Source organism: Neofelis nebulosa, chromosome 8, assembly GCF_028018385.1.
Source record: "Neofelis nebulosa isolate mNeoNeb1 chromosome 8, mNeoNeb1.pri, whole genome shotgun sequence".
NCBI classification, from domain to species: Eukaryota; Metazoa; Chordata; class Mammalia; order Carnivora; family Felidae; genus Neofelis; species Neofelis nebulosa.
Genome location: NC_080789.1, coordinates 142,047,013 through 142,061,170, shown reverse-complemented (window position 1 = coordinate 142,061,170; position 14,158 = coordinate 142,047,013). Strand labels below are relative to the sequence as shown.

Below are 14,158 nucleotides of genomic sequence, written 5' to 3'. Positions count from 1 at the left end.
GCAAAGTATCAGTGAAGTACGTTACACAGTTCATGTCCTTATGTGTCTTAAAACTCCCAAGAGCAAACACATTAAAAAAAATTTTTAATAACATGAAGAATAACTTCTTAAAATATAATCAAATACACAAGTAATACAGATGATTAGAAAAGGATGAATCAATGAAGAGAAAAGTTATAGCCAAGAATGCCCTTGCAGGACATAAAAACCATCAGGATAGGCAAAAATTATGGGGGGGGGGGGGGGGGGAGAGGACTGGATTTGACTCTATTACAAACAATAATTTGGTTACTTTTCAACTGTATACCCTTAAGCCATATTTACACTACTTTTTAAGTTTATTCATTTATTTTTGAGAGTAGGGGAGGATCATGAGAGGGGGAGAGAGAATCCCCATGAAGCGGACTCCATGCTCAGTGCACAGTCCAACTTGGGGCTCGATCTCATGAACCATGAGATCATGACCTGAGCTGAAATCAAGAGGTGGACACTCAACCAACTGAGCCACCTGAGCCTCCCCATATTTACAGTAGTTTTAACAGTCTTTTCTATATAATAAACTTATAAAATAAAACATCTATTTGTCTACTTCAAATTACATCTCAAGCTCTAACCTCTCTACTGAGGTCCACCTGGCCCCACCTGCCCACTTCACTGCTTGCTTTAATTTCTAACAAGAGGATTTGCTCTCCACAAACCTTTACTTCTCCAGTTTTTTCCATCTCAAAAAAAATGAAAATGCCATCCATCAAGTTGCTCAATGACCCCTGGTTTATCTTTTCCTCACCCCAGCCTCTACATCCAATCCATAACTTGGTATGGTTGAACCCACTTCCAAAATAAATTTGAAATCCACTCGTTCCTAGTCTGACCCACCACCATCACTTACAAACTTTCATTCCTTAGTAGTTTATTTGCTTTCTTTGCTTCCATGCTCGACTCACTGCAACCCATAATATATAAAAATGTAATGAGGCCAAAATAATCTTCCTAAAAGGTAAGTCACACTATTCCCCACCTAAAATCCTCCATTTTTATTCCAAGTAATTTCATCCACTCAGAAACAATGCAAATTGTGCCACATGGCAAAGAGATGGATTTTGTCTGGGGTATTATTTTCCATTTGTTTCTCTTTTTCAATGAGATAACAGATGCCAAAGAGGAAGTATCTTTGGATTTGGACTCTGAAGCCAGTTGCCTGGGTTCAAATCATGGTTCTGCCACTCTGCAGTTGAGAAATCTTGAGGAAATGACTTAAGCCTCTTTGGGTCTCAGCTTCCTTTTGTCAAAGATCAATTTCTGATGCTCGCTGATTAGCTAGGGCTGTAGTAAATAGTTACTTCTCAGTAAGGTTTTATTTTGGGGGGGAGGAGGAGGAAGGAGCTGTATAATAAATACGATTAGTATTACCACCGGCTAAACGCAAAGCTGCTCCTGAATTGTTCAGACATTTACTTGGCCATCACTACGGCAATTCTCCTACTCACACCAACTCGGGGGAAAGACTGAACCTTCCAGAGACTGTGACACATGCTCACTCAGCAATCGAAATGACTGCAGACTACTGAGCATCAACATCTGCAGCCACTAAACCCGCCACCACATGCACACACTCAGGTGCACCATGAAGAATGGCAGCCAGAAAGCTTTCAGAGCAACGCCATCTAGAGTAACGGGAAAGAAGTAACCGTACAAATGCCGCAGAAACCAAATGGCTAAAGGAAGAATGGCACCGTAATGTAAAGAAAATATACGACACCGGGTACAAGGAGACACACAGATGAAATCATGCCCTGTGGGAAAATGGGTGAAATTGATGTATGCTGATTACAGCTACATAAAAATGTGTGCACTCTTATTTTCTGTAAAGACGCTCAAGCTTGTTATAAATAAAGCTTTATTAAAGGACACACATGCTGTAAGCCCAGATGTCCCTTATGGCACCTTCCAGCTCCAGTATTTAAGGATTCTGTTAAGGACACGAAAAAGATAGGATAAGTAGGCAGAGAGGGAAAGATGAGGACCTGAGGTCCCTGGATGGGGACACACCTTTCTTGGAACAATGCTGGGAGTGTCTGACTAGGGCCAACCCTGTCAGGCAAAAGGTCCCTCTTCAGAGTGTAACAGACACCACCACCACCACCTCAGGGTCCCCTCAGGAATTTGACAATCAAAATGCCGAACTCAAAAAAGTGGGTCATAAAACTTATGTTATATAGGGGAAGCATGACCCGCCTGACTCCTCACTCAACTGCATCGAGACCATCGGAAGGGACAACCCAGCACCCAGAGCTGCCAAGCCAATAAGGATGGGACCTGAAAAGGAACAAGGGGGAAGGGAAGGGAGACCAGAACCTTCTAAAACGAGGACCCTTGCCTAGAGTCACGGGCATTTGGAAAAGCCCCCTCTCCGTAAAGAGAGCTTTCCTACTATTCTTCCTTTCTGATCTTCTACTCTAATGAACTTGGGCCTGCTGCTCATTTTGAGTCCACCTCTTCATTCTTCAAAGTGGCGAGACAATGAATCCCAGGTATTGTGGTAAAAAATCCTGCAACACTATGAAAACCTAAGTGTGCAACACCCTGTTAACACTGGTAAACAACATATCCACTTTACAAAACCTCAGATCAGAGATGGGATCTGCCCAAGGGACACCAGGGGTCCTCAATACTAATCAGGGCTGGACCAAGAACTTGCCACATGTCTTTATAAGGCGTTAACTCTTAAAAATGACAAAGAACATAAGTGAAGCAGTACTAGTTGCAAATTATTTCTGCACAGAAATGAAATGCTGAGTTCTGGCTCAAGGGTTTCCATTCTTTTCTAGATAGGTCTTGTCTCAATACTTACCAACCAAGTGAAAAAACAGGCAAAAAAACCTCATAGAAGCCAAAATCTAATTTTTAGTCCTGCAATACGTTTTAAAAAGATATCTATCTGAATATTATGTTGGACTGTAAATCAACCATGGGAAGGAGGGAGATTAGTTCTAAAAAAAAAATTTTTTTTTAATGATTTCTGTATAATTTGCCTTAGACAACTAAAGGTCTTAAATTTAGAATTTTAATTACTTAAAACATCATAGAATTCATTTAAAACATCAATACAATATACGAAAAAACTCTATATTTCATAACAACAATGAAATAATATTTTGGAGGGTATCTTTCATTTTTAAAAATTCTACCTTATTAAAAGTAGATCAGCAATCCAGTCTCCTTCAATTTCTACATGAACTGCTTACAGTTTGGGGAAATAAATGAAGTTTACTATAAAGTTTATAACATTACTTTAAAAGTTTTCCTTTTCTTTTTTAAATTGTGCCTGGTTTATAAGATCACTTGGACGACTGCCAAGCTAAGTGTAGCATGGCTCCAAACACACCTGACACAGGCACAGGAGGTTAAAGCAAGATTTAAAAACCAATGGATCTCCATTTCCTTATTCTTTCATTAACCACAACTAAAATGTGAAACCAATTTTTCTTAGTAAAAGCTTACTGTAACTTGTGTACTTTAAAAAACACAGGTTTCAAAATGTAGAGCTAATCATATACATTCAGCAGATTATCAGTGAACACTAAAAACAATGTGATGAGTCTCTGACACTCAATGAACACAGGGCACACTGCGTCTAGAACTATACACACAGCACACACACACAAGCCAGATGAGGACGTACGGTACTGAACACTTCCAACCCATGTGGGTCTCTCCCCCACTTCATCCCCCTTTCTTGGGAAACATCAACGTTTTCTAATTCTGTTACAATAAATATTTGTTGTGAGGCAGTATCTGTGGGCCTCCACAGTGACTGATCTCAGAACTGAATTACCTGACTCAAAGCTGGGATGGAGCTGGTCTGAGAAGTGGTTTGAGATATGGGACCATTCATCTGTAAAATTGAAAACAGCAAACACACCATCATTACGATATAAAGCAGCATTTTCAAACCACAGTGATTTAGCAAAAACAAAACCCACTGAGGAAAACACATTTTTACATGACAAAGAAATTCAGTGAGATATTCAGAAAGAGGTAGGAGCCTTGAAACTTAAAATATCTTAAAATTCTGCCTGACCACCGTAATTAAAATTCCTTATAACTTCAGTGGGGAAAATTAAGAAAAATGTGTTTTTTGCTTGACATGATAAAATCTTAAAATAAACAAAAGCAATCAAAATAAAAAATTTATAATTAATTCTTTAAATACATTCTTTAAATTAATTCTTTACATACATACCAGTACAACAGGTACAATGTTATTAAAGTATTTATAAATCACTGCATTTTTCTTAGGAATTTAAAATCCAAAAGCTCTAAGTGTCTAAAGCTATTTGTTTTCTCTATCACCTAAGTACTTACAGCTTCCTCTACTAAGCTACCCATAAACTGATTCAGAATATAACTCCTATATTTAGCTTATAAGATATGCCAGAGTTACTACTTTGATTTACTTCTGAAATCCAACGGAGCATCTGTTATCAGAAGAAGAGGAGAGGAAGACATCAGGCCAATTCTGGCCTCAACCCGCACTCACCAGATGAGCGCTGTCTTTCCCTTCCTGGACTCGCTGGCCCTGCGGTTCAGCCACGACCTTAGTGTCCTGATCAGAAGTCATGAGCTGTTTACTTGGTGGCCGCACTGGGAGAAGCTGAGTGGCCAGCGAAGGATGCTGTGGAACGACAAAGACAGCACATTAGTAACTGGAAGTACGGAACACCAGGGTTTCTTACAATTAAGTGACTAGGATGTCTGCAAACCCTCAGGTTTTCATGTGCTTATCCCTCTGGAGTCTAAGCAATTCAAAGAAATCTGCCGGCGATTTACACCTTTGTACTAAGCCAAGAATATACCAAGACTAGAAATCATGTGCTAACACATACAAACCCACTGATGCCCACAAAACCATTTTTTTAAAAACGGAAAATTACAAAACTAACAGAACTCCCATTTGTGATCTGATGAATCCCAAATTTATATGTACGTATCATTTCTGACTAGCACCATCAATCTCATTTTCTTCCAGGACAACAGTTATCAAGAACTGAACAATAAGCAGTTGAAAAGGAATCCCACACCAACGGAAAAGCACCTCCAGACAGCAGGACCAGAGTTGTGAAGCTAGCAGCCTTTCCGGCTCAGCTCAACAGCTAGACCCTGAACTTCAAACAACATATCTCCTTTGATGTTCCCGAACAGCGTACACAGTAACTCTGGTCCATGAGGCGGGACCACAATACCCATGATTTCATCAGATCAGTCTGAGAACCAGGGTTCCCAGACAGCCAGGCCTGACCTCCACCGCCTCACAGCACCCCAAGGACTGGATTTAATCCCCGTATCTCTCAGGCACTTCTGAAAACACAGCATCCACATGTCAGATACAGAGACTTAAAAGCTAGCTATCGGTCTCACGAGGTGACCATGCAGGTTTTTGGTTTCCATGATGGCGATGGCACTCCCTTCTCTCAATAACCAGCTTATGAACTTCTCAAAACGCTTGTTATAATGAAACAATCTGAAGATCAAAGGCGATCTCATGCACTGGTCAACTCTATCATCAGAAGCACAAAATCACTTCCGTGCTATTAGGCAGGTTTGGCAGTATCAACCACTCAAAGAGGAGAAATGCTTGGGACAAATCCATTTCAGAAAGGTCAGTATTTTCCAAAATACAGGATGAATGACAAAGGTTGAAGTGTAATAGTTTGTAATACTTGTGAAACTGTAATAGAAACTATATCGACTCTCACGAAACATCAAATCCAAAAAATAAAGACACAGGACGGTAACCAGACAAGTCACAGAAAGTACTATAGATGCTTTACCATATTAACTGCTGGATTTCTAAGATTCTTAAAGAAAAAATGTTTGGTTAAAAACAAGGTAAGATAGGGGCGCCTGGGTGGTGCAGTCGGTTAAGCGTCCGACTTCAGCCAGGTCACGATCTCGCGGTCCGTGAGTTCGAGCCCCGCGTCAGGCTCTGGGCTGATGGCTCGGAGCCTGGAGCCTGTTTCCGATTCTGTGTCTCCCTCTCTCTCTGCCCCTCCCCCGTTCATGCTCTGTCTCTGTCCCAAAAATAAATAAAAAACGTTGAAAAAAAAATTTAAAAAAAAAAACAAAAACAAAAAAAAACAAGGTAAGATAGATAAATGGGGGGGGGGGGGGGAATTCAATTACAAAGAATCCTTTATTACATCTACTACCTCCATTTTTTTTCCAGTCAGAAATATGTGCCTCCCGGTCCAGTGTGCCCATGCATGCTGGCAACGTTCCACCACAAAAGGAAAGAAAGGAAGTCGTGGCAGTGTCCTGGGACGACAGCACGGCAGGCCCGGTCTGTCCCAGGCACCCCAGCCACGAACCAGTGATCCTGACGCCACACCAGTCCACCTCTTCATTACCAACCCAGCCAGCACACACGGCTTTCCTCAGGCCCTACACCCAGAAACAGGGGTTCCTGTGTGGGCAGCACAGAAGGCACACAGCATTACAACCAGACTTGGTCGAATGTTTCAATCCAGAAGACGGTTTGGCAGGGCAGCACTGATGACAGCTCCAGCAGAGAACAAGCCTCCCAGGCACCCATTGTGAGACCACAGCCGTCCTGAGGCCTCAACGACTGCCTCCAGAAATGGCCAGAATGCAGGTCTCGGGGCTGGACTAGAAGGCTGGGGACAGGGTGGGGGAAGGTGCCACCAAAGCAAAGCCTGTGCCGGCCCCAGACCTAGTGGTCTGAAGTGGTGACAGTGTCCAGAGGCAGCCTTCACAACGGCCTTCCAGAGCCAAACAAAAGGAGTGATTTCCTTGGTTGGATTTCACCTGTCGCCGTGGAAAAGCAGAAAGACGACACCAAAGGGCCCTTCCTCCTATCTCGTGGTCTCTATGCTAGCCGGACATTTTAAATTTCATCTGTCAAGGCTACACCTGGAAATTTTATCAATCTTATTAAACACTTGGGACGGTACGGTCCTCTCAGATCTATTTCTTTTTTTTTTTTTTTTTTTTTTTGGGACAGAGAGAGACAGAGCATGAACGGGGGAGGGGCAGAGAGAGAGGGAGACACAGAATCGGAAACAGGCTCCAGGCTCCGAGCCATCAGCCCAGAGCCTGACGCGGGGCTCGAACTCACAGACCGCGAGATCGTGACCTGGCTGAAGTCGGACGCTTAACCGACTGCGCCACCCAGGCGCCCCCTCTCAGATCTATTTCTAAAGAATCCTTTTCCCATATACCAGAAATGTCTGTTTCATAATTAAACATTTGTTAAGGGCTCCGGGGTCCCATCCAGGACCCCACATCGCATTTAGGTGTGACTTCTCGTCTCCTCCACACTGTGACAACTCCTCAGCCTCTCCTCATCTTTCCTCTTCACTTTCCAAGTGTGAAGGGCTCTCACGGCCACACACAGACAACGTGCGGAGCAAAAAGAATGAACAGGTGACAAACACGTTAGGATCCACGACAGTTCAAAATACCACCACGCTGGTCACCTGCGGAGACTGTCAGGATTCCAACTCATTCTCCTGAAGATTCCTAAAGGCAAACAACCGTCAGCCCGCCTTCCTTGGAGGATGGCAGCGGCATAACCGAAGAGCTGAGCAGGGCGAGCTGCTCTCTACGCAGGAAGCACCACTAATAAGCGGGGAACGACTGAAGTAGAAAATCACGATAATGCAACATCTAATGAAATAACGAAGGCAATTACCATCGACGTCTGCTGAAATCGGGCAGAGAGCTGACAGAAAACTTTATAATGGCTAGATCGGACGGACACTGAAGCCACTTTTCAATCTCATGACTGAAAGTGTAACAACCAGCTGTTACACTCTTCTTGGTGTGAGCAAAGAGCACCGTTTATGAAGTATTCTTGCCAAAAAAAGAACCTTTAGTTAATCAAACCTCTAGATCTGACTCCCAATTTAAAGGAAATTCTGGGGCGATACACGTTAAATAACACCAACACAAAGCCATTAGCTAAATCTAAAATGTGGGGCATTCTAGAAGACAGATGACCTCATTTCTGCACGAAATCTATGACATGAAAAAATGGAAGAGATTTTTATTGCTACAAAATACAAAAGCTTTAACCAAAATAACCTTATGTGAGAACTGTTACGAGACTGAAATAAATTAACTCTAGAATGACATTTTTGACAGGAAAAATTGAATGTTGCCTAGGTAATAAAGGATATTATAGAATGATTATTAATTCTGTTGAGTGCAATCCAGGTGGTGTGGCTGTGGAAAAGTCTTATCTGTGAGATATACAAACTAAAAGACTATGGGTACAATTATATATCTGGAATTTGCTTTAAAATATGCTAAAAACTGTTTTGGTAAATTTAAGAGACAACACAAAACAAAAATGCAAGAATGCAGCAAGTGGCTAACAGCTAGAACTGGATGACGGGTGCACTAAGGACTGCGATACCGCCTGCCCTCTCTACTTCCGTGGTTAAAGTATTCTGTAATGAAAAGTAAAAAGAAAAATCTAATTAGGACATAGTTACCAATATCCATCTGAAACTTCACACACTTACTGTTGTTTAAAATCTGCACTAATACAAAAATATGTAAACTATCTCATGAACAAGGTTTAGCTTTAGCAAAAAAAATAAAAATAAAAAAATAAAGAAAAATACAGAAAAGCAGAAACTAACACAATATATTTCAACTATTTAAAAGATTCAGAGATTACCTTAGGTTAAATAAGCAGGATATGAGACTGTGGACAGTATAATTACAAGTATGTTTTAAAAATTCACACAGCTGACTTTGTGAATATTTAAAAGTAATACACTAGATGACTAACAATGTATGACCAAGAGTTAAAACACCAGGATAGTGTCTTACGTTGTTTCATTTCTGTAGTCTCAATTTTCCAAATACCTTACTGTTTTATAATCACACATGCTTAATGAAACTCATCCGGCTTGCTGGTGCTGTGTTTACCAAGCAAGCATCGAACAGTTCAGAGCCCCCCATGCGGTACCTTTCCAACAACAGAAGTACTGATTGGCAGGAAAAGCAACCAGGACCCTTCCCAGTGGGTTGTCAATACAGATTAATAAAAATGCCAATCAGCTGTCACACCATTTTTTTGTGAAAATTCACAACTCAGTCTTGTTCTCTAAGACAGGGGGTCTCAGAGGGTGGCCTGTGCCTGTCAGGGGTCCCAGGGCCTTCAGATCATACCAATTGTCACAACAACTCCAAGATGCTGTTTGCCTTTGTCTGCTCGCAAACTGCCGTGGAGTTCTGGTGTGGTTACAAAGGAGAAGAGTCAAGGTTATGGGAAGGGACTGTTAACACACTCCTCACCGTTCCAGCTATTCATCCGTGTGAGGTCAGATTTCCTTCTCATCCTTCAACCAAAATAACAGATCACTAACAGATCAAATGCAGAAACACAGAAGAAGCAACCTGAGATTCTATTAAATTAGACACTGAAGAGATTTATAAAAATACAAAACAATGCCATTCTCCTCATTAAATTATTTTTTTGTTTTGGAAAAGATTGCTACCTTTTCATAAGCAATGATATTTATTTTACATGTAATGGCTTTGCTATTATTGTTAAAGAAAAACATTTTTTTAAATCTGAGTCGTAATTTTTAATGCAAATATACAGATAAGCCCCATGAACAAAAGTTCTTCAAGATCTTCAATAATATTTAGAAGTGTAAAAAGGTCCCAAGACCAAAATGTTTGAGAACCACTGATATAAGGCAAAAGGAGCGCTATGTACAGATGCCTGGTTTCCATGGACAGGAGACAGCCTGTGTTCACGGACCGGAAGCCATGGTATTCCTAGGATGGCAACACTGCACGTCTACAGAATCCATGCAATCCCTATCAAAATCCCACCTGCCTTTTTTGCAAAAATTGATGAGATGATCCTAAAATTCCTATGGAAATACAAGGGACCCAGAGTAGCCAAATCATCTTGAAAAGAACAAGCTGGAAGACTCACACTTCCTGATTTCAAAACTTACCACAAAACTACAACAGTTAAGACAGTGTGGTATTGACATAAAGAGAGCCATACAGAACAACAGAACTTAAAGTGTCCAGAAATAAACTCTCACATTTATGGCCAGTGAATTTTCACAAGGGTGCCAAGACCATTCAATGGGGGAAAGAAAATCCTTTTCAACACATGGTGCTGGGACAACTGGATATTCACATGCAAAAGAATGGAGTGGGGCCCTTATCTCACTCTCTCTATAAAAACTAATTCCAAATGAATCAAACACCTAAATATGGGGCACCTGGCTGGCTCAGTTGGAGGAGCATGCGACTGTTGATCTCAGGGTTATGAGCTTGAGCCCATTATGCACAGATATTCCTTAAAAATAAATTAAAACAAAAACAAAACCTAGGGGCACCCGGGGGGCTTAGTTGGATGAGTATCTCACTCTTGATTTTGGCTGAGGTCATGATCGCAGAGTCATGGGATCGAGTCCTCTGTCGGGCCCCGTGCTGAATATGCAGCCCGCTTAAGAGCAGCACTCTCACTCTATGGGGTGCCCAGGTGGCTCAAGCAGTTAAGTGTCCAACTTCGGCTCAGGTCATGATCTCGTGGTTCATGAGTTTGAGACCCACATTGGGCTTTCTGCTTTCAGCACAGAGCCTGCTTTGGATCCTCTGTCCTCCCCACTTTCTCTGCCCCTCCTCTGCCCTTTTTTTGTCTCAAAAAATAAACTTAAAAAAAGAAAAAAAAAAGAGTCTCTCTCTCTTTGCCCCTTCCCTGCTCACATACTCTCTAAAATAAAAAACAAAACTACACTCAACTAAACTAAATGTAAGAGCTAGAATTATAAAACTCAGAAGAAACCACAGGAGTAAATCATCTTAAGCCTGGATCAGGCAATGCCTGCTTACATAGGACACCAAAGCACAAGCAAAAGAATTAAAAATAAATTGGTCTTCATCAAAATTAAAAACTTTTGTGCTTCAAAGCACACCACTACCAAATTGAAAAGACAGCCCACAGAATAGTTGAAAATATTTGCAAATTATATCTCATAAGGGATATGTGTATATACACAGAAAAAGAAAGAGAAGAATGTGTTCCTAAAACTCAATTAAAAGAGACAAATAAGTAAAAAATGGGCAGAGTATGAATTGACATTTTCCCAAAGACATACAAATGGCTGATAAGTACATGAAAAGATGCTCGACATCATTAGTCATTAGGAAATGCAAATCAAAATACAAAATACCACTTCAAACTCATTGGAATGGCTATAATCAAAAAGACAAGTAACAAGTGTTGGCAAGGATGTGGAGAACTGGAATCTTAATACAATGCTGGCAGGAATGTAAAATGGCACAGCCACTTTGGCAAACATTTGGATGTTGAACACAAGGACATCACATAAGCCAGCATTCCCACACCTAGGTATATCCCCAAGAGAACTGAAAGCATTTATCACCCCCAAAACTTGTACGTGAATATTCAAATAGCGGAATAGCCAAAAAGTGGAAATAACCCAAGGAATAAACTGGAAGAGGTTAAGAACTTTATTTTCATACATGTGCTTGGCATACCTCAGTGGATTTGCAAATAACAATGACACAATCATAGTTTGAGAATTTGATAATTTCTGCAACAATCAAAATAAAAATAGAGACCTGGAGACTTCCTGACTCCAGAACAACATGAACATTTTTTTTCTTGGTTACAAAAGGGTAGTGTGTAAACATAGATGATTTGTCTGTGGATCAGAAATCCAAAAAGGGAATGAATTAGTATTTGGATCTGTGTCATGCAATGGTTAGTCTAAATGCTTCACAAAGTCACTCAATCAACCTCAATTTTCTTAGCTCTCATGCCCACTTAGCAGCCTGGGAAAATGCGCTCAGACATGACTCAGTCAAGGTCACCAAGCTAGTTGAGTCCAGTGAGCTAGTCCATATACACACACATAATTTCTGCTATTCAAATCTACGTGCCCGTATGGAAATTCAGCGGTGCAGGCAGCTCGCCCTGTCAATCCATGCCAATGGGCGCCCCCACTGTGACAGGACCTCAAAGTACCTGCAGCTTCCTTCATTGGTCTTCATTCCTTCTCCCCGCCTTCTATGGTGACCTTCATATTGCCCAGTGCACACATAATGATTTTAATATTTAAAATAAGCACTTTTTAAGAAACCAACATGGTGCCCAAATATAAGCCAAATTTAACTTCATCTTTTTATACGATAAAACCAGTGATCTGATTCAACATCAAGAAAAAACAAAAAAAAAACTGGCCGTGTTGAGAGATGATATGTTGCATCTTACTGGGGAATTTTCAAGCATATAAATTTTTTTTTTTTTTTTTGCTTTATGAGTTGGCCTTGAAATGTACACATTTCATAGGAGAGGAGATTCTCCTATATGGAGGCCACAGAGGAGACAGCTTTTTTCAATCTAAAAACATTGTTCTGAAATAAGGAAGTCTCCAGTTCTACAAACCACTCTCCATTCTCCATATTCACCCAGCCATTCAATACTTCCCTGTCTTTCTTTGCACCATTTCCCTTCTCCCCACCTGGGATCCTCCTCTCTCATTGAAGGCCTCCTTCTCTTTCCTCTCTCATTCCTTCTTCATGTACCCACAGCCTTCTGTTCTTTACAGCATTCACCACACCTGTGGTTCTCTCCTACCATCCTGAGTCTCTTTTAGGAATCCACATTTTTCATATATATCCCACCAGTGATACGTTACAATTTTACCCCCAAGGGCTTACAATTTACCTCCAAGAGCTTCCTATTGTCAGTAACACTCAAGTACAGATGGTTTGGCTGCAGTGTTGTGTCAACACTCTATTTCTATATTTGCGTCCACAAAATGAGGGAGGAGTCAAGTTTGCTAAGTTTTCTTCTAACTCCTCTGGTCTGTGGCTGAGAGCAAGCAGTCCAGGGACAGTACAAGATGCTTTGACACAGACATGTGTTCTGAGAACTCCCGCGTAACTGTTTGGATTATTTTTCAAAAAACAGTGACTGAATATTCAACTGGATAAGTAAACACAGTTTTATCCAAATATGGAAAATGGGCTGTTGAGAACCTTAGAGACTGTCCTAATTAAGTACTATATGATCCCTTTGAGAATCAATTAGAAAAGCCAGAATTTGTTACTTTCAATGTCTAGACATACTATGTAGAAAGACAGTTTACCCATCAGACCTCTGAAACTAAATAAACTCAGTGGAAAAAACAGAAATGGTCAAAGAAGCTAAATCAAATCATTAAAGCACCATCACAATGTTTTGGGATTTGGAAGGACATTTGTTAATAATAGTAACTTTCTTTTAGGGACTCAGTATGCACACCTCTAAATAGAGGTGTAAGAAAATGAAATACCATGATAGGAATTACAGTTCCTCATTCACTCGGCTTGTGCTGCAGGCTGCATTACTGTGTTTATCTCACAGCTGTCAGCATCGCTCTGTACATAATATTTAAACTATATGTTCTGTCTCAGGGAAGAATAATTTGTGAGCAGCTCAGAGCACATTAGTCTGTGTACCTACCACAGCATAGATCTCCAGAGATCATATACTCGACTGAACCTTAGGCTCGAAGGTGGGAACATTTATAGAGCAGCAGAACCCTGCTTCCAGGAGAGCAGTTACTCTTTGTTTTTTCCAGATTCAGTATCTACAAGATAGTTTTCCCACAGTAACTGTGGCACTCAAAGACACGGACAAATGAAAGAAAGGAATCAAGCTTTAGTAGAGTAGTTGCTTAATTACACATTTAAACTGGCACCCAGTAGGGAAACAGTCCTAAACAGATGCTGCCAGTAAAGCTTCAAGATCAATTTTTTTTTTTTTTAAGCTAGCTTTAAGATTTTTTTTTTTTTAACATTTTATTTATTTTTGAGACAGAGAGAGACAGAGCATGAACGGGGGAGGGTCAGAGAGAGGGAGACACAGAATCGGAAACAGGCTCCAGGCTCTGAGCCGTCAGCACAGAGCCCGACGCGGGGCTCGAACCCACAAACCATGAGATCATGACCTGAGCCGAAGTCAGCTGCCCAACCGACTGAGCCACCCAGGCGCCCCAAGATCAATTTTTTAAATTTCCTTTTGCACGTGCACACCTGTGCTTCTACTGAGAGAGACAGCAATGGGGAAGGTGACTCATTTTTTTACACT

General features: G+C 41.0%; 1 protein-coding gene across 3 annotated transcripts in view; it reads right to left on the bottom strand.

Moving 5' to 3' along the window:
* LARP4B (La ribonucleoprotein 4B) overlaps nt 1–14,158 on the bottom strand; it is a 93,759-nt gene that overhangs the window by 63,472 nt on the left and 16,129 nt on the right. For 2 of the 3 annotated variants that reach the window (XM_058682047.1, XM_058682048.1), the window contains exons 2-3: nt 4,541–4,675; nt 3,836–3,895 (exon numbers count right to left, since the gene is read on the bottom strand). In XM_058682047.1, coding sequence (XP_058538030.1) covers nt 3,836–3,895; nt 4,541–4,621 — 141 coding nt within the window. In that variant the 5' untranslated portion in view covers nt 4,622–4,675. Of the gene's footprint in view, nt 1–3,835; nt 3,896–4,540; nt 4,676–14,158 lie in introns of those variants that run through there. The other variant, XM_058682046.1, reaches the window with a different exon arrangement.